The sequence below is a fragment of the Cajanus cajan genome, chromosome 2 (assembly GCF_000230855.2).
Source record: "Cajanus cajan strain Asha chromosome 2, NIPB_CcT2T_4, whole genome shotgun sequence".
Lineage (NCBI taxonomy): Eukaryota > Viridiplantae > Streptophyta > Magnoliopsida > Fabales > Fabaceae > Cajanus > Cajanus cajan.
Window position 1 is genome coordinate 64,118,142 of NC_138518.1, and position 20,969 is coordinate 64,139,110.

Sequence of the window (20,969 nt, forward strand, 5' to 3'; positions counted from 1 at the left end):
TTTTATATAATTTTTTAAATAAATATTATTTATCTATTTTAAAAATATTGATAAACTTTATTAATTAACAAAAATTTAAATATTTTTTAATTTTAAAAATATACATATTTTTTGTTTGCGGTCTCTAAAATATTTTTTTGTTAACTTTTGATTCCTGTAAATAATATTCTAGTTTTTAAGTCTTTATCATAACTTTTTTTCACTGTAAAGTAAGCAAAAAAAAAATTAGGAATCAAAAGAAAAAAGAGAGAGTATATTTTAGGGGAAAAGATTTGAAACCATTAACAAATAAATTAGTTCATTTTCTTTATAGTAGTCCGAGAGAGTATATCATAAGCCCATTGAATTATATGATATTTAATTAAAAGATAATGACATGTAATTAAAAGATTAATAGGATAAGACTGAATCTGATTTGCATGTCCAAGAACCCTCTGCGGTCGGAATTCATCACATTCAAGTAGTCAGCTATTTGTAACTGTTTGGTTAAGATCGGATGGATGAGTTTTATTTCATAAGAGAAATTTAAAATACGCATCTAAATTTAAACCGTCCAATCTTTATCGAACGGTGCTGATTCACAACTTCATAAATGCGTGATTGTATAGAATCTGGTTTCACATGGACGAACCTGAAATATTATACTCTTTAAAACAGAGTCAGAGTCAGTGTTTTTGGCTGTTTGTTGCAGTGGTTCTAAATTTAAAAGCTGATTGGCGTCGTTATAAAAAAAAAAAGAGGAATCAGTCTGTGTTTTAGGTCTCGCATCAGCATTCAGAACTTATCTTAATCCTTAATTTCCATTGAAACGAGGATGTTGCGGCTTTCGATTCAACGAGGTAAGTCGTGATGGGTAGTCTTTGTTGGCATGTCCACATGTATGGTTGATGATTAATGCTTGGAAGTTGGATTCAGGTGAAAAATGTTTTGATTTTTTTTCTTTCTATTTTATATTTTGGTGTGGCAGCGAGGAAGTTGAACTCCCTGAGGTGTCAGATCTATGCTCTGGGAAGTTCCCATTTTTCAACAGCTGCTGAACCATCTTTTAGCAAGCGCAACCCTCCGGTAAGCTCAAGATTGGAATATTTGCTTTCATGGGTATTTGAAAAATCGAAGCTTTATTTGCTGAAGGCTTTTTCCCCAGAGAAACTGCTGTTAAAAAGTTTATATATATATATATATATATATATATATATATATATATATATATATATATATATATAGAGAGAGAGAGAGAGAGAGAGAGAGAGAGAGAGAGAGAGAGAGGAGGGGCCATACAATTATTAGAAAACAGAATGTGACAAGGGGGCCAAACAATTTCTAGAAAACAGATAACTGTGTTTGAAAACAGTGAACAAACAAGGTCTCAATGTACAGTGGTCTTAAGTTGAAGAAATTTAGATCCTCTGTCAAAAGAAATTTCACAGTGGAAATTTGACAATAAGTCTGAATTAGATTTTACATATGCTATTGTCATAAACTTACGAGCATTAAGATAAGTGCCTTTGCTGTTTATACGATTTTTTAACATCTAATTCCTTTTTTTTTTATTGGATTCGATCAGAGAGTTCCAAATCTTATTGGGGGCAGTTTTCTTGACTCAAAATCGTCAACTTTCATTGATGTTATAAACCCAGTAAGTGTTTTTCATTTTTTATTTATTTATTTATACTGCGATTGCAGTTATATCTCTTTTTTGTGGTTTCAAAAAACACATAATTATAATATTCTATAATCTGATCATAGGCAACCCAAGAAGTTGTTTCACAAGTTCCTTTGTCTACGAATGGAGAGTTTAAGGAAGCTGTATTGGCAGCAAAGAAGGCATTTCCACTGTGGCGTAACACACCAATTACAACACGCCAACGGGTTATGTTGAAGCTCCAAGAGCTTATTCGCAGAGATATGGTAAGCACCTTAGAAAATATTGTAACACTACTGGAACACATATATTGATATCATATTCACCACTTTGATATTGTTTTAGGATAAACTTGCTCTGAATGTGACCACTGAACAAGGAAAGACATTAAAGGATGCACAAGGAGATGTGTTTCGTGGTTTAGGTTGGTCTCTCTAAAATGTTGCTTGAGAAGGTTTTGTAGCTTGATAATAACTATGCTCATAATTTTTTATAATGCAATTCTTAATATTTAAAATTGTAATTTAGAGGTGGTAGAACATGCTTGTGGAATGGCAACTCTGCAAATGGGGGAGTTTGTTTCCAATGTATCACATGGAATTGATACTTATAGCATTAGAGAACCACTTGGTGTTTGTGCTGGTATTTGTCCTTTCAACTTTCCTGCAATGATTCCCTTGTGGGTAAGCAGTCTTCTATCCTTTGGGTGGATTTTTGGCTATATAATTAATATTTCACATTTTATTAAATGGGTACACCTCTATTATTTGCTTGTTCATCTCATATAATCATGCATGGGATAGGAAAAAAAATCTACTTTAAAGAATGATTGAGAAATATTTAGCCGGAATAACTTTCTTATTTCTCACAGGAATGTAATGTACATAATATTAAGTATTGGACATAATAACAAATTCTGAATGTCTCTGATCTGCAGATGTTCCCTGTCGCTGTTACCTGTGGTAATACCTTTGTTCTAAAACCATCCGAGAAAGACCCAGGTGATGTGTTCTATTAATCCCTTGAATTTCCTCCTCAATCTGTAGCATAGTGTAATGTTATAATGGGAAAATAGACTTGAATATTGTTTGTCATTAAAGCAAGCTTAAGGCATTTCAAATCGATCAGCCTGAATTGTACATGAGTTGGAAACTTTCTAAACAAAATAATTGCCTGTAATATGACCTATTCTTCAGAAAGTGCAAAGGATTTTGCATTCACTGGGCCATTCATCTGTATTGCTATAAAGGGTCTCAGAGAATTTCAGATTTTGAAAATGACATGCAAGAAACTAATTTGAAAGTTCCAAGAAAATGTTATTGACAATTTTTTTTTCACACCCTTGTTTCTCATTACAAAAACAATAGCAAAGCCTTATTCAACTAGGTGAGGAAAAATATATGATCACAGAACGATAAAACCATTAGGCAGAGTTTGAAAATGTGGGCGGAGTTACCTTTGTTTCACATTACATACAAATACATTATTTTTGCTTTGATCTTTAGTTTTTCACTAAAGAATTTTCAAAAACTTATTTCTTGGAGCAATATTGTAAATGGACAATCTTTATTCTATTGTCATTTTTAATTTTAAATAATAAATGTCAACCCTCAACTTCTGTCTGTCCACTCTGCACTTGCAATTAATGCATTTAGATTTGTAATTTATTTAAATGAGAAAGAAAATGCTACTATAGCAAGAAAAAAAGTAAAATAAGTCAACACCCAAGTAAGATTGGTGTCTTTTGACATAGGCCATGATTCCACTTCATGTTGATAATCTTATTTACTGTGATGTGCGAGTGTATTAGGAGAAAATTGACAGATGTTACAAATTTTCACAGTAACTATGGTCTTATTTCTCCACCTAGTCATTTAATACTGAATATTATCAGCCATCCGTTAGTTTTTCTTTCCTAGCCTTGTAATATTATATGCTGGATACACTGTGTCACACAAATGTTGATTCATCAGTCTACTTTTATGGCGCATCATCTTTGGTTTCTCATGACATCATGAAGATAAATAAATTTCAATGTAGTTGGATGTGATATCTCAACTGCAGACCACCTAATATGATTAATTTGTTTTATTTTCCAGGTGCTTCTGTACTGCTTGCAGAATTGGCATTGGAGGCTGGTTTGCCTGAGGGTGTCTTAAATATAGTTCACGGAACCCATGTATGACATCACCTGTTTTTTTTTTTTTTTGTTCAACTATTCTTGTTCGCCTATTTTGTGTGAAAGTTAACAAATAAAGGTACTCCTGGGCTCATTTGGCATTTGGTGGTTTCATCATATATTTAAGTTTTAAATCTAAAAATCGCATATAATATTATGCTTGTTCCATACCAAAAATAATTGATACTATTCGGATTTGATTTGATTTATAAAACAACTGTTCCAATGGCAACAACTTGTCACATTATGATGTTTCAAGCACTAATTGATCCTTGTTATTCTTACCGATGTTCTTAATGATACAATTGGTGCAGGATATTGTGAATGCTATTTGTGATGATGACGACATTAAAGCCATATCCTTTGTTGGTTCAAATACTGTAAGTCATTTAATAATTGTTTGTTTTCTCCAATTCATGATTTTATGTGATTTCTCTTTTGTGACCTTAAACTAGCCAAAGACAATCTTGTTACTTGTCTGCGAAGTTGAATACTTTTTTTCTGGTTAGACTGTTGTTAGAAAGATAGATAAAAGAGGTCAACCAATCACATGCAAAAATTTTGCAAATGATAGACCCCAATATTTATTTGTTGTTCTTTTTTTGTGACTAAGGCCGGAATGCACATATATTCAAGAGCAGCAGCTAAAGGGAAAAGAGTTCAGGTAGGCGTGCATAGTTTTTTCCTCCCCTTGGTAAAATTGTTAGTTTATAACCATGCAAAGTTATGAAGTTGGGAAACTAATAAACTATTGTTTGCAGTCTAACATGGGGGCCAAAAATCATGCAATTGTCATGCCAGATGCAAATGTTGATGCTACTTTAAATGCTTTAGTCGCTGCTGGTTTTGGTGCTGCTGGACAAAGGTGTATGGCTCTCAGCACAGTTATTTTTGTTGGTGGCTCACAACAATGGTATCATATTCTCTTCTGTTTGGATTTAATTCGTATTTATTATGACCATTGTAGTAGCATATTATACTTGGAGCAATTCGAAGCTCCTCTAGTTGGTTGTTCCAAAATGATCTGGATTTCTGATGTATTTGATGTGCCAAGTGGAATCATCCTCTTCTGTTCCCAAGACATAATTGAAATTCAAGTTTTGTGCAGTTATTTTGTAATCACAACTTGTAAATAGTTATTATGATGCCTATATTAGTATGACCAATTAATTATATTCGTGTTTTTTGAATAATTCTGAGAACATTGTTCCGAGAAAATACTATTCAGGATTTGGACTTCCCTGTGATGCAGGTGTATGGGGAAATTGACTTTTATTTTTTCGTTCTTCGAAAATTGATTTCAATGTTGTGATTGAAATTTTTAAATAATTGCATCCTTGGCAATATTTGTACAGGGAAGCTAAACTTATTGAGCGTGCCAAAGCTCTTAAAGTAAACGCTGGAACTGAACCCAATACAGACCTTGGTCCGGTGATTAGCAAACAGGTTTGTTTATACTTTTCTATTTACTTTTTCCACATTGAATTTGAAGTAAAAATGTTAGTAATTTAGTATCATTCAAGAATCATTGACATGGCGATTTAGTGCTTCCCATTTCCATGCCAATTGTTAGGTATATTTTACCTATTTATATTTATGTTTCTTGAATATTCTTACTGGTTGCACAGGCAAAGGAGCGAATTCACAGATTAGTTCAATCTGGGGTTGAAAGTGGTGCCAAACTACTGCTTGATGGAAGAAATATAGTGGTAGATTTTATATCCTCCTAAAAAAACTCCGGTTGAATGTAATATAGCACTCTGCCTTATACTTATGAATTCATACGTGCATGGCAAGTAGGTCCCGGGATATGAATCTGGCAATTTTATTGGCCCAACCATCTTATCAGATATCACTGCCAACATGGAGTGCTACCAGGTTACTCACTAGCATCCAATCTTAAAAGTGTCTACTAAAAGAATTTCCACTAAATAGAGAATTGAAGTTTGTATGTATATTAGACTTGACTGTCTCTAACATGACTTGCAGGAGGAAATTTTTGGCCCAGTTCTTCTTTCGATGCAGGTGTGTGTCTGTTTGATTCATCGTTAGAATTGTATTTTTTCATAAATAAAAAAATCACAAAAGTATAATTCATGATAAAATATTTTTATTTAGGACAATTAACCCATCAACACTTATATGGTTAATAAATAACCACTTTTAGAATTGATTAACCGCTTGAGGAGTTAAACTATTTCTAAATTGCAAATATTTCCACATCAGAGACTCAATAATCTTGAATTTTTCTTTTTGACAATAGACAGATACGCTGATACATTGTTTTTCTTTTGTCTTTTCAACTTCAGGCTGACAGCTTGGAAGAGGCCATAAACATTATCAACAATAACAAGTATTTGTGGACAATTAGTTGTTGTCATTGCCTTCTGTTAAACTGCTATTTATTCTTACTTTTGACTTTTCCAACAGGTACGGAAATGGTGCTGCTATATTTACTACATCTGGTGTTGCTGCAAGGAAATTTCAGACCGAGGTTGAGGCTGGGCAGGTAATGTTACCTAAGTGAGACGTTTTGTTTTGCATTAATAAATGAGGAGTGTTAACAAATTACAACACACTAACTCTTTGTTTCCTATACACTCGTACTAGTTGAAAGGAAAAACTTAAATACAATACTTTCCATAGTGTTGGTGTTGTTCTCCAATCAAAATTGGAGTTTCACCTCAATAATATGTATAATTAAAGATTACATGAAATGTGAATTCATATTATCGAGGTAAAATTCTAATTCTGATGAGAGAATAACACTAAATACTTACATTTCTTTTAATAAATAGGGTATATTTTTGATAGTGTTACTTACTCCTTTGGATAATGACTTTTCACTGCATTTGAACCAGGTTGGCATCAATGTTCCCATTCCAGTTCCTTTGCCCTTCTTCTCATTCACAGGCAACAAGGGATCGTTTGCCGGTGATCTCAACTTTTATGGTATAATTATAATGATTTCTCCCAAATCTGGCTCTTCAGCAATTTCATTTATCACTTCATTTTTTGAGTTACATTTTGCTTATGATATATCGGGATATAGTATTTTGTTTGAATTTGATATGCTTTGTTGAATTACAGGCAAGGCAGGGGTTAACTTCTTTACACAGATCAAGACAATAACACAGCAGTGGAAGGATTCAACTGGCAGTAGCAAGATTAACCTGGCAATGCCAACCTCTCAAAAATATTGATAAGCCAGAGCGTGTAATATAATGTTGTTTCTGAATCATTATGCTCTTGGATAAAAATAAAATGTCAAGGTCCCTTTCTGTTATGCTTTGTCTTCGTTCTTTCCTTTTTCCTACTTCTGATGTTTCGTGTTTCCACCTGGACTATTTTGATTCTTTGGCTTATTCTCTAAAGTGAGGGTTTCCATGGAGCCTAATCTATTAATATCACATCGATCCACATGAACCCGTATTAATGGATGAACATAATTGGCTAAAAACACTAGAGGAATTAAGTTTGCATAAATTTAAAGAATAGATGAACATAATTGTGTTTTACAAAACATTTGAGGGATTTTTAAGTTAGTTTGATCAAAATAAGTTTGTTTGTTAGAATTTATTTAGAAACTTAAAATTTATTTCTATTAGTTAATTGAAATATCTTATAACTTATAACTTTTTTTTTCTTTTTTTTTTTTAGTTAACTAATATTTTATTTTAGCCCATGCAATGAAAAAAAAAACATTTTTTTTATATATAATCATATTTTACCATAAATTTTATATATAAATAAATATTATATTTAAATATATAAATTATATTTAAAATTTGTTTAATAGATATTTTAAACATATAAATTATATTTTATCATTATAAATAATTTATATTGTTGTAAAAAAATATTTTTACTTATTGATAATTTAATTTAAAATATTAATATTGAATTTATAAATAATTATAATAAATAAAAATTGAATTACATAGGAGTTAAAAGAATTTTCACAAATTTTCTCATCAAAGAAAAGTTTTTAAGTATACTTATGCAAGCAATTTATGTTTAATATATAAGGATTGTTTTACTTGAAATATTTTATCCTTTTAATTTAGAAATTATTTTGTCTACATGTTATTGTTATTTTATATTTATTAACTAACTTATGAGTAAATTTTATTAAATACTTTCAACTATTTAGCTTCTAATTTACAGTTTATAAATTTTGACAATTCAAATAAGTTAATTTTATTAAACACACCATAAAAAAGGTTGAAATCAAAACACTTTATAGTATATGAACCACTTGATGAGAACTCTAATTATGACCTTTTTAATAAACAAGGGTCAAGTTGTCAACATTTAGATAAATCGTTGTGATTTTCAATATAGTAGATGACAGAGTAAGAACTTGAAGTCTTCATAAGAGTTATAGATAATTTTTTTAGTTTTCATATGAGATATATATGAGTTTGATTAGATTAATTGAACTCCAATTGTGTTGTGTTATATGAAGGTTGTCATTGTATGATAGTTGATTTTGATAAGTTGTATGTTGATACATGTTGTATAATGTTTTAAATTGTCTTATAATTAAATTAAGATATATGAATTGTATGATGGATGATGTATGATATATGATAATTATGTGGATAAGGCAAAAAATGGTTTATGGATATGTTTTATATACTATGAAGTACTATAAGTTGAATGATGTAAGTTAGTTGACGCATAAGTTATAAGAATTGTATGATATTAAGTTGCTGGAGATGTGTGATGAAATGATATGTTGATCATATAGATGGTTGTACATTGATGTTCTATGTAATGAGGTACATGCTAAGTATTGTGTATTATTGTTGTTAAGTTAAAAGTTGGTATACATGTTGATATATGGTTAAGTTATCAAGATGTAAGTTGATATGATGTTATGTTGTTGTATGGTTAAGACATAAGTTGATTGATGTATAAGCTTTAGCGACAATGATAAGTTGTTAGGAATGTGGTTGTGATACATGTTTATGTTTATATACATATGAACTAGAAGAGAGTTAAAGATATTTTCGATTTTTAATACCCCATTGTGTGGATATATGTTGTGTTGAACCTTTTAGTAAGTAAGTTGACTTTTAAATGGGTATGTTATTTTTGTTGTCTCCTCTAAGTTTTATGTGGTATTCATATGTGTGTAAGGTTGAGACATATTTGTATAAAGTAACCATAGTATGGAGGCAACATCGAGCTATACTAATTACAAGTGACCAACCTAGTAAAGTACGAGGTTGGAGACTTAGTCCCTAACCAAGTATTGGGGGCTTGTGCTATTTGGAGGGTAGTTATTAGGCTAATCACATAGGGGACTTAGTGTTACAAGTTAATATTGTGATAAACTCAAACCCAATTATTTTACAATGACGTAGTATCATACTTCATAGTTTAAGTGGTGAAAGTTGAGAAATCAATCTAGCTTATGCTAGTTGTTGTTTCTAGTCTTATGTTAATCCTTTTTTTTGGCCTTAGTATCAATCGTTATTTTTTGGTATTATACCAGTCGTCGTGATTTAATAAGGTTAAACCACTTAAATTGATAACCTTAGTTGTAGGAAATCTCCGTGGTTGATATGTGTGACAAAACATCAACTATATATCTATGTTGTTCTATTACATAACTAGTACTGGTTATATATGTAAATGTTGTTAAACTGAAGGTGCAAAGGTGTATGAATTGTTATATGTTGAACAATGTAAACTTGATATTATATGAAGGTGATGTATTATTTGATAACTGTGATGAAATTACCTAAGTTATATAAGTGTTTGGATACTTTAAGTTGTATGGCAAGACATGATATGATGTAATGAATGATGTTTCTTTTAAGTTGTTTATGTTGCATGTTGTTGTATGACATTGTTTTTATATCACAAACCTATCTTGTGTTTTTCCTTGTGGTTTAGACTATTATGATCATATTTGGTATGTGACTATGTGAGCAGGACAAGATTAGCGAACCAAGTTGTATTATTCAGTGGTGAGTCACGTTGAAAGTGAATCTCTTTTGAATATCCTTGAGGTAGATAGGTCATGTATAGGTGCTTGATTCACGACTAAATTTATTTTATATACTTACTTCTTTTTGTATGAAGTATGTATATATGTTCATAAACAATTATTTTATTTCTTACTGGCTATATGAGATTTACTTACTTATTACATGATATCCTAGGCAAATGTTTGATACTTGTACTTTCGCTTAGTTATTGTTGGACCGTAATAAGTGTAATGACCAGATAATTTGTTACAAGTAAAGATAAGTACAAAAAAATAGTATAACAACTAAAAAAATATATTAAAAAAAGGACAAATAATCATATTATTTTTATGAAAGTTCTACAACACCTTTCTTAATTGAAAGAGTATCGTTATAGTTGAAATTATCAATTTTATTCTAAATTTGTTATTTTTAATAATTTATTCATACAATATTATTATATTTTAAATTATTTATATATTTTATTGTGTATTTTATCCTTACATTTTCTTTCTAAATTATCTAATCGTTTTATTTTTATTCTATATGCTCTATTTTTCTTTTGTAATAGTATTATTATATATTTAAGTAGTTTATTTTTAATGATCTTTTAGCATATTTTTGTCTTTTTACCTTAAAATTTTGAATTTCTATAATGTAAATTAGTTTTCACTTCTATTACTTGTTAACTTTTTTCTTTTAATATTTTTATAGCATTATTACAATCTTATAATATTATCCTACTTTTAATCTTGCATCCAACGAATTGAAGTTTAGGGGGGTGTATTGGTTTAGGATTTCGTAGGATTTTAAAAGATTTTTTTTGAGTAAAAAAGTCCATTGGTATTCAATCAGGATATTATGTCACTTAAAAACAATCCAGTGGTATTCAATCTGGATTTTCAAGATTTTTTAAAGAGTCAATTAAAATCCACTGGTATTCATTTGAGATTTTTTACAACTTAAAAACAATCCATTGATATTCAAAAATATAAAGATTTTAAAGGATTGTTGTATGAGAGAGATTTTGAAGGACTTTCTAGTGTTATCTATAAATACCAGATTCATAAAACAATCCCATCCAAACCCATCGGATTTTGAAGGATTGTTTGAAGTGACTTTTCAAGTGTTTCAAGAATTTTCAAGTGAATTTTTCATATTTTTTTTCTATGCTCCTGTCTTCTCCATTTTTTTCTCTACTAATAATACTACACTATTATTCATTGCTCATATATAATATTGTAGTACTGTTCTCATCTCATTCCCCTATTTTGTGAAACTCTGATATGTAAATGATAGTGTCATTGACTTGTTATATTTTTCTGTTAGTTCTCTTTAATTGACTTGCTTTATTTTATTCTATGTAGTTGAATTTGTTCCTTTATATAACACAAAAAAACGATTGAAATTTTAACTTTCAAGTGATAATTTTTTTTTATAACACACGTCAAGAAAAGAAAAAGGTGAAAGATGAAATTGATATCATAATCTCTACAATATATATATATATATATATATATATATATATATATAAGATGAATTTGTTAGGGTTTCTGTGAGTATAATGAGATGAAAATAGATCTTAATTGGGAGAAGAACCCTCTCAGCATAAAAATTGCGATCTCTCTCCTTCCCTTAATTTGTTACTCTTATCCTTCCTCATTTTATGACTCAACAATTATTTTATTTTTTTTACTATGAATTTTTCTTTTTATTTTTATATTGTAAAATTAGGATTTTTTTTATATTTTAAAAAAAGAAAATTAACATAAGACATTGTAGTATATAATTTTTTAGGATTTAGGATTTATGCCTTCATTAGCTTATTTTTTTTAAAAAAAGGAAATATTGTTAAAATATTTGTTAGAATAATTTACATTTATAAATATCGTTAAAAATTATCATATAATATATAACTAAAATTATATATATATATATATATATATATATATATATATTCTCTATATCTAAATACTTTTGTTTATATAAAAAAAATTATATATCTAAATATTTTCCCAGTATCAAATATACTGATTTTTTTATATAAAAAATTATCTTATGTTTCTATATTTCTGTTTTTGCATGTTTTTTTTTATAATGGCTGAGGTATTTGATCCATTGGGATAGCCAAGATATATTTGATCTTGTATGATTGGTGTACTTCTAAAAATAATAATATAATTTTATTGATTTTGTCTCTTATCCATAATTATTTATATAACTAGTTTTCAACATATATTGTTTTAGTAATTCAAATGGGAGATTTACAAGGAAATAATAAAGGAAAAGGAAAAGAGAAAAAAATATGAAGTTTGGAATAAGGAGGATTCCGATGAATTGTTACAATTGATAGTAGATGCTATAAAAAGAGGATAGGATATTATGGACAATTAATATTATTATTATTATTATTATTATTTATCTAGACATTATTGTTTTTTTTATTATTTTTGTCTTTGACTTTTTTAAATTTGAATGTATGAATTTTTTTTTAAAATCTTATCAAATGTCAAAACTCCACAAAAATTCTACAAAATCCACAAAATCTCACAGAATCCCTTAAAATCCTGATTTAAAAGTCTTGCAGAATCCATTAAAATCCTGATTTTAAGTCTTATAAAATCTTGCAAAATCTTAAAAGTCATGAAAATCCTGCAAAGTCTTTTAAAATCTGCAGGATTTTTTTTAACTAAAAAAGTCCTTTAAAATCCTAATCCAATACACCCCCCTTAAAATCACACATACAAATCAATACGTCAAAGAACTTTACAAAGGTTTTTTTTTTTTTTTTTTTTGTATTAGACAAAGGAGCGTTTGAGAAAAAAAATCATTTTTTTATTTAATTAAGTCTTTTAAGTTTATCCTAATAATCATACCATACAAATTAATCGACAGTTGGTATCACATCATATATAATACTTCGTTTGGATTACTATTCAATGAAAATAAGTGACTGAAATATAACTAAAAACAATGATATTATGATTAAAATTCGTAAAGAAACTCTAAACCTCCCTAAAATCTATTCGTACACACTGAAATGAATCTTAGAAAAAATACGAAAGATATAATTATTTCCAAATTACTAAACACTCAAGAAAAAAAATACACAACTTCAATAATAATAATAATAATATGTTTTTAAATATATTTTATATTTGAATAATAAAAAAATCAAATATTTATTTCTTTGTAATTTATTTTATTTAAATTTAGTTTATACTTTAATATTTTTTACAACTTTATACTTTGTTCATATATATATATATATATATATATATTAAAAATACATTTTCTTAATTTTTTAATTAAAGAAAAAAAATAAAATAAAAAAACACATTGTCACTTTGTCAGACCTCCCATACTAGAGTTTTCGATGTAGAACAAAAGTGTGACATATTAAAAAATAATATTTACAATTTTAAGATTAAAAAAATTTGGTGTGTAAAATTGTACTAGAGAATCTTCTGAAAACCCTCCATCCTTGATACTTCCTATAGCAACTCCCTCATTTTAATTCAATAAATTTTGACGCCGAAGGTAAAGAGCGTGTTAGAAGCGCGTCGTAAAGAGTTGACACTCCTCGGAAATAAAAAAAAACACTTGTCCTTTTGGCTTCCACCACTACCATCAACACCTGACTTCATCACGAAGTCTTCTTCTTGTACCGTTTCATGTTCTTCCCACCAACTTTATAACTTCTCTTTCTTCCTCTTCCTCTGTCCTAAGCCAAAACATCACAACATCAACCATCGAATGCTACAACAGATGCCTTCTATCTGGTTTCTTAAACTAGCCCTAAAATGCTTTGATCATGTCGCATGGTACGCAATGCGTCTTTATTCTTCATTATTTCCTCACTCCATATTCCTTACGTACTTGATCGCGCATCAAAATCTTATCTTACACTTTTGTCTACATATTGTTTCTCCAATGTTGTACCTGTACTTGGTCTCTTACTATGTATGGTTCAATGCTAGCTAACTAATTGTTTTATTATCATTATTATTTATTTATTTTCTTTATTTTGTAGGCCTCTTCTTGCGTTGGGGTATCCTCTGTAAGTTTCTCATGGCTATTTATTCAAAAAATTGCTGCTGTTGTTTTGGCTTTGTTGATTGTGATTACGTCTTTTTTTTTTGTGTTTTTGACAGATGTGCTTCCGTACAAGCAATCGAGACTGATTCCTATAAAGAAACTAGGGACTTAGTCTCATATTGGATACTTCTCTCCTTAATATACCTCTTTGAGTATGCATTTTCGAGGCTTCTTCTATGGTAAGTCGTTTTACATGGTAGTATGGTAATTGGTAAGAGACAAAGAGCATTTTTTTTTTCTCAATAGTGAAACTTAGTAACTTCTTTTTCTTTGACTGGTATTCAGAATCTGATTGAACTCTAAGATCAATGTTGGAGGATCAATCAATGCACTTCCAATGTGTCACGAATTTTCTATTTTTTTTTAATAAAGAGATTAGGACGTGGAATTCCTTCTAGGACTTTTTTCCCTTCTTTTTTGTGTGTTCTGAGGGTATTCCCTAATTGACAGACAAAATTAATTTCATTCAAGGTATAGAGATTTCCAACATGAGCTATCTCTTTTGTTGCTTCAAAAACTATTTTGAAGCAACATTTTACTTTACTCTTTGCATTACTTCTAGAGCCTTGGTTCTGTGAATTGAAAGCAAATTGAGATCCGAGTTGGTTGGTCCTGAAGCGTAATTTAGTCAAAAACAAATTGCTCTATTTCATGGAGCCATAACCATGATGAATAATACATAAATCTGTAGTAAATGTTGTGACAGAGAAGATGCATGCTGCATTATTCTAGGTTTCTTCACTATAGAAATGAATTGCATAATATTGGTTAATAGACTAGCTTATTTTATACTGTACTGTACTACAGACCCCTAACCATTCTATAATACAAGCAATTCATTCTATCAATATATTAAGATGGTTTGAATGTCAAGAATCGATATGAGCATTCTTTGGATAAACAGTATTTTCATTTTCTGAAGTTGGGATTTTATAATTCAGTTATCAATTATTGATTTTCATTTGGTTAAGCTGAATAGCATACGTTTATCTAGTTAATTTATGTCTTAGCTTTTGATGAAACTCAGCCAAGTAATAGAAATAAATTATGAATGTGGATATAATTATTTCAACTTAGTATTCTACATATTTTTACTGTTTTTATCATCTAATGGCTTCTTAAAGTTGAACTTGTATTGAATGTGATTATAATTAAATAAAATTGGTTGTAGCAAATGGTTCTTTTCATTTTGTTTTTCTGAGTCAGTTTTTGAATATGTTTAACTTTTTCAGTTTTTCATTCACATGTTTAACATCAGGTTCCAATTCTGGCCATACATTAAGCTAATGATCATCTTCTGGCTCATCATACCAGACTTCGGACAAGCCTCTAATGCCTATAACCTTATTCGCTCTTGCATCTCCTTAAATCCACATGCAGTCATATGTAGGTTAAATAACTGGAGGAAGTTTTTTGTCAAGAAAGATGACTTTTTACTGCATGCGGAAAGATATGTAAAAGAGAATGGAACTGAAGCCTTAGAGAAACTCATTGCCAGCAAGGTAAACATCTACATTGCTAAGTTTGTGTACCCATAAAAATGTATGAATCTGGCAATTGAAAATTTAAGCTAATTCTCCTGTTCTCTTATTGAAGAACATAACTTATAAACTTGATGCTGAAGCAACAAATGCAATTAGAGCCACTGATAATAAAGAAATGCAACAGGTCAAGTTTTTTTATGTTATTATTGCAGTTGTATCATTAATATAATTCTTGTTACAAGTTCTTGTTTGAGTCAGCTCCACCCATCCCGGTTTCGTTGTGAGTGTGCTTATTGAAAGAGCATCTTGTGCAGACAATTGAGAAAAAGCTCCAAACAGAGCACAAAGCCTTCAAAGATTTAGAGGTCATCGAGAAAAGAGAAAATCCTGCTAGCAAACAAGTAAGGTTTCTTATCATATTCATTCAAAATAGTAATTTCTGAATGACAGGTTAAAACTTTAGGCTTGAGGCTATGGTGAATTGTGAAAGGTTTTGGCTTATAAATACGTTTGAATTATGTGGATATGGTCATCTAGAAATCTTGATAGTCATTTGTTGGTGGTGATGGAGACAAATTTCAGCAATACTATTCTTATTTTTATTCGAGGTTTTTATGTATTTTCCTCTGAAAATAAAATACTGTCAATATATTCTATTCTTATTTAAATAAAAGCTAACCTTCCGTTGTTGATTGTCACACTCACTCCTAACATAGTAAAGTCCCAGGGTGGCCATGGACTTGAGAGGATTTCTTTTAAGTGCTTGAATTAGTTATATTGTCTTTTGTTTTTTCTTCTACTTTTCATTGATTCTAATGTGATTATAGTTGTTTTTATTCTTATCAATAGATCTTTTAGTGCAGTGTTCCTTTCTTTTATTTTTTTTCTTTTGATTGCAAAAAAAAACAAGGTGAAACTATGGGAAACAAGTGGTGAAAAATTTGAGCAATGAGCAAAGGGCTCGACACTTTTGAAGTTTGTCATCTTTAGAAAATGAAGGATCAAAGATAATATTTTGTTTTCTAATCCACATATAAAGAAGCTTAATAGGGTTTGCATTTGCACCTCTTCTCACAACTCAGAAGAGGCCTAGTTTGAATTATCTCCTTTAATTCATGAGTAACTGTAGTAATATATAATGTTTTTTTTTTCAAAAATATGTATTCTACTGATCATATTGGGTCTGGTTACAATAAGTACTTTACCTCTATGTTAATCTTGAATATTGCAGGATATTCCTGTTGTGCCTAACCATGCGCCAAGTCAGAATGCTTCACCAGCCATGGTGGAAACTAAAGGAATTGTGGGGAAAGAGACAGCCGGTGTAGAGCTTCCTCAGAGTTCTACACATAAGGAAATGCAGAAGGAGTGGACTTGTGCTTTATGTCATGTAACAACTTCAAGCGAGAAAACTTTGAATGAACACATGCATGGGAGGAAACACAGGGCTACTTGTGAAGCTCTGAAAGTAAAGAATCAACCTGTTTCTCAGAAGCTGCGGAGTGATCAGTACAAAGAGGCATTGAAACAGAAGAACATTATCAATCAGAAAAATTCCAAGACCAAGGATGGAGAGAGTATAGTTAACAACATGTTGAAGGGAGGAAAAGAAGTCATGGATCAGAAGGTGCAAAATCCGCAAAAGAAACAATATGTACCTGCTGGGACGAATCATCCCAAATTCAGATGTGAAATCTGTAATGTCAAATGCCCTTGCGACATTACCTTGGCCTCTCACAAAAATGGGAAGAAGCATATGGAAAAAGTTAGAAGTTTAATCTGAAGTATATATGTATTAAGTTGTAGACGAGTTTTCCTTGAAAGGAAGTTTAGATATATAATATAGAGCCTGTTAAATTGTTATCTAGTGTACATTCTGGATGTTCCACTTTTTACTCCACTTTCACACATATCGTAGTTAACCCAGCCACTCGTTGAACCACCTTATGATTAAGACCATGAACTCGTTCATTTTTGCATCATAAGGATATTGCAGCATATTTAATTATTTATTAGTTATTACAGCTGCCCTCTTGGGTTTCAAATCCATGAGAGTTTATTTATTTGTTTAGAGACTATATGCAACTTCGATGAGAATCTCATGTCAGTTGATTTGCATGAGTTGACAAAGTTTGGAGTTAATACAAAATTTTTTGTGTTTAGTAATTCTCTTGCTTTTTTATTGATTCCTCTTCATCAGAGAGGAGAAATTATTCGGTAGTTTGGAATTACCATATTTTCTTCCAATTTTTACTGACATAAAATATAATTTTATTAATTCTTTCTCGTAAGAAATGATTTCGGACTGGGAAGCACCTTATTTTGTTACCGCGTAATTAACTAATAAATTTTGTCTAACCTGTAGCCCCTCTCCTCTCATAGATGAAGAAAAAACTCGAACAAAATCCCTAAATTTTGGTTGTATTACACAAAAATTTTGGTGCTATTCTCTGTTCTCTGATAGTCTAAACTACGCCACTCCTAACAGTTTATTAATGACGGTATATGTAAAGCAACTCAACTTTCTTTTCTTTCATTTGGGTGAATGAATAATGCATACGATACTATATACTACCGACTTCCTCCATGCTTCAAGGTGTAAAAATTAGTTTCACCAAATTGATGAAATCGTGTGCTGCTTTCCCTTCAGGCGTAGCTGCATCTTCCACAGTCTTCTTCATCTTAAGAGCATTGTCTCTAATCTTTTTCCCCTCTTCCTGCACCAAAATTAGATTCAAGCTTTTAAGCAATCCACTTTTGGTGAACACTCTACCTTCTATTATGACTCCAGTCTCCCAAACACCCTCTATCACTCTCGCAGCCACCCCTTGATCTCCAAAGAATGGCCTGCAGATCATAGGAACCCCACTTGAAAGACTCTCAGTCACAGAGTTAGATCCACAGTGAGTCACAAATACTCCTACCGAATCATGTGCCAAAACTTGGGTTTGTGGAACCCAAGACACTATTTTCCCTCGCGCACTGGTCCTCTCAACAAACCCTTTTGGCAAAAGAGGCAATACATTTTCCTTTAGAGACCAAATAAATGGCAACCCACTTTCTTCCAATGCCTCTGCCATCGCCTCAAGCTCTTGTGGAGATGGAATCACGACAGTCCCACAGGAAACGTATGCCACTGATCTAGAACTCTTCGTATCCAACCATGACAAGCATCCACTTGAATCTGTGACAGACAATGTAGGGAAGCTAACAGGAACAACATAAAACATAGACTGCAACTTGGATCTCATGTCTTGAACAAACAACGGTGGGTCTAATTCCTCAAAGAAATTCACAACTACTGCCTTAGCTTGAGGTAGCACCGTACCCAGCGAAACTAATTCCCTTGAAAAGGTTGTCTCCTTTTCACCAACAAAGAGAAGATCGTGTGGCATATCTACAACGTGCATCATAGGCAAACCGGGAAGGAAATCCATGGTTGCATTTGCATCACAGTTTGCATGGTGTTGACGAATCATGTCAACGTAGAAATATAGAGAAAGTGAGCATGAGACGGGAGGCCAAAACGCGATCCAAGGAACATCGAGTTTCTTGGCCACGAGGAGAGAAGAGGTTACAAAAGCATCGGCGATGATGCAAGTGACTCTCGTCTTTGTTTCTGCTTCCGCCAGTTGTATACCCTTGTGGATGTTGTCAACACCAGTTTTGAGAAAAAAATTCACTTTTTCAATCGGGTGGTTGGCTAGTGGGTGACCCTCTGGGACTCCATCACTTATGTTGTGTGTCTTGATGTTAATCGGTATGTGGGGTTTTGGGAAATTTAGTGCATTAGATTTCTCTGTGGAAATGAATGAGAAAGAACAGTGTGGAGCGGCTTTCGCTAGTTTGATGACAAGGTTCAAGAGAGGAATAACGTGGGTTCCGAAGGGGAAAGCAAACACTGCTATATGTTTGTTTTCTGTTGAGTTTGACATAATTAGGAAGCTGAAACTAAGAGTGAAGAAAGATCAAGAAAACAAATTGTGGCGTCGGAAATGGCCGAACGGGGAGATTGTGAGATTTCCTATCAGAATAGATTTACATTCAACGTCATGAAACGCTGATTCAAACACATGCACATTTACGTAGTGTAACCGTTATCCGGACAACTCGGATCGATTACTTGTTTTAAGGTTATTGTTTTTGGATCAGTTTACTTGTTTTAAGTTTGATTTAACAAAATATCACTGTATGAGCTTCATTAGACAGTTGCAAAAAAACAATCACAACAAAACTTATGAACCTTTTGATCCATCGTTTAATAATCTATATAAATAATAAATGGGATATTACTTTTTTTGTCCACAATTTATTTTCTAATTTTTATCTTTTTATTAATTACCTTAAAAAACTATATGTAACAAAAAAATTACCCATTAATTAACTGTTAAAATATTAATTAACCACTCATTAATTTTATCCTTTCATCCTAGCTACCAGTAATAATAAATGTTAGCCATGTTATCTACTTTTACAATATTTTCTCCTTTTTATAATTAATGTTAGTATTTTTCTATCATTAACTCGTATAAATTATAAATTATTTATTAAATTCATGTGCAAATAATTTATTTTACCTACAATAATGTCTATAACTAACAATATGCTAATATATATATATATATATTATGACCTGTCAACAAAAGGTAAATCTCATTAATAATTGAATAGTTTTTAATTATGTATATTTCAACTTAAATTTTGAAAAAATAAAATAAAAAATATTTTAGTAACACTAGTAAAAAGAGTGATGATATTTTTATATAGAAACTAAATTAAATATGCATGCATTTGTTTAAACAAATGTTTTATTTAAACGATTCTAACAATATTTAAAGTCTGATATAAATAATTTAATTTATTAAACATAATAATAATAATAATTTAATCCAAGTTAACTTCTCAAACTAAATGACTTTTAAATAATAATAAAACTTAAATATATTTTTAATCTCAATAATTTAAACATTTTAAATTTTGAGTCCTATAAAAATATTTGTCATATTAGTCTCTAAAATATTTTTCTGTGTGTTTTTAGTCTCCACCATTAAATTTTTTTTTATTAAAAGATGACATGAAAAACAAAAAATGATATCACCGTGCCATGTGTCATCTATGTAGGCATATATTTTAGGGAATATTAAGTAATAAAAATAATTTTATGAAGGCTAAACAAATACTAAGTTATAGCAACTAAAATGACCAAAATAATTTTATGGGGTTAAAAAATTAAAATATCAAATTTTAGAGACTAATTAAAAAAATATTTAAGTCAATAGGAAAATTATACACTCTCATTCACCACATAATAAACCATTTGTTTTGTCTTTTCAGCATTTGTTTCCTTCATCATCTTAATCACGATAGTCATCACACTAAGCAAGCCAACTTATAAGTTAAACTCACTCTAGTCAAACTACAAGTCATAAACATGAACTCTTTAGTAATGAAACATGCATGTGGTTTTTATCAATTACGAATCTTTCACCACCTCTTCCCATTTGGCTTTATTTTTGCTTGTGTTGTATTTCACTATTTTTCTTATCCACCATCTCTATCTATCCACAAAGTCAAGGATGTTAAAA

General features: G+C 30.5%; 3 protein-coding genes across 4 annotated transcripts; 2 read left to right on the forward strand and 1 right to left on the reverse strand.

Annotated features, from left to right (window-relative positions):
- The first annotated feature begins 649 nt into the window (after positions 1-649).
- Positions 650-7,107, forward strand: ALDH6B2 (aldehyde dehydrogenase 6B2). The gene is made up of 19 exons (XM_083068683.1): positions 650-839; positions 968-1,065; positions 1,565-1,636; positions 1,747-1,908; positions 1,988-2,066; positions 2,171-2,325; positions 2,580-2,643; positions 3,742-3,821; positions 4,136-4,201; positions 4,435-4,485; positions 4,583-4,734; positions 5,177-5,267; positions 5,450-5,530; positions 5,622-5,699; positions 5,811-5,846; positions 6,131-6,174; positions 6,252-6,330; positions 6,683-6,773; positions 6,912-7,107. Exons 1-19 carry the CDS (start codon positions 815-817, stop codon positions 7,022-7,024), a joined length of 1,617 nt encoding a protein of 538 aa, XP_082924809.1. The 5' UTR covers positions 650-814; the 3' UTR covers positions 7,025-7,107.
- Positions 7,108-13,334: 6,227 nt separating this feature from the next.
- Positions 13,335-17,431, forward strand: LOC109804888 (uncharacterized). 2 transcript variants are annotated; one of them, XM_020366801.3, is made up of 7 exons: positions 13,336-13,626; positions 13,836-13,862; positions 13,957-14,079; positions 15,159-15,402; positions 15,497-15,568; positions 15,699-15,785; positions 16,616-17,431. In XM_020366801.3, the coding sequence occupies exons 1-7, from the start codon at positions 13,559-13,561 to the stop codon at positions 17,165-17,167; spliced, it is 1,173 nt and encodes a 390-aa protein (XP_020222390.1). In that variant the 5' UTR covers positions 13,336-13,558; the 3' UTR covers positions 17,168-17,431. The 2 variants fall into 2 exon arrangements, with proteins under 2 accessions (XP_020222391.1, XP_020222390.1); XM_020366802.3 differs by lacking the exon at positions 15,497-15,568 and having other exon boundaries at positions 13,335-13,626.
- A 544-nt stretch (positions 17,432-17,975) lies between these two features.
- On the reverse strand, positions 17,976-19,319 carry LOC109804763 (anthocyanidin 3-O-glucosyltransferase 7). The gene has a single exon (XM_020366605.1). It carries the CDS (start codon positions 19,317-19,319, stop codon positions 17,976-17,978), a length of 1,344 nt encoding a protein of 447 aa, XP_020222194.1.
- Positions 19,320-20,969: the final 1,650 nt, after the last annotated feature.

Excerpts from the sequence above, each read along its gene's own strand:
- LOC109804888 (XM_020366801.3), top strand. The coding sequence starts at position 13,559 with ATGCTACAACAGATGCCTTCTATCTGGTTTCTTAAACTAGCCCTAAAA. Across the intron at positions 13,627-13,835 it reads TGCTTTGATCATGTCGCATG|GCCTCTTCTTGCGTTGGGGT; the intron begins GTACGCAATGCG and ends TTTATTTTGTAG. Across the intron at positions 15,786-16,615 it reads AAAATCCTGCTAGCAAACAA|GATATTCCTGTTGTGCCTAA; the intron begins GTAAGGTTTCTT and ends TGAATATTGCAG.
- ALDH6B2 (XM_083068683.1), top strand. The coding sequence starts at position 815 with ATGTTGCGGCTTTCGATTCAACGAG. Across the intron at positions 4,735-5,176 it reads GTTGGTGGCTCACAACAATG|GGAAGCTAAACTTATTGAGC; the intron begins GTATCATATTCT and ends ATATTTGTACAG. Across the intron at positions 6,774-6,911 it reads CGGTGATCTCAACTTTTATG|GCAAGGCAGGGGTTAACTTC; the intron begins GTATAATTATAA and ends GTTGAATTACAG.
- LOC109804763 (XM_020366605.1), bottom strand. The coding sequence starts at position 19,319 with ATGTCAAACTCAACAGAAAACAAACATATAGCAGTGTTTGCTTTCCCC.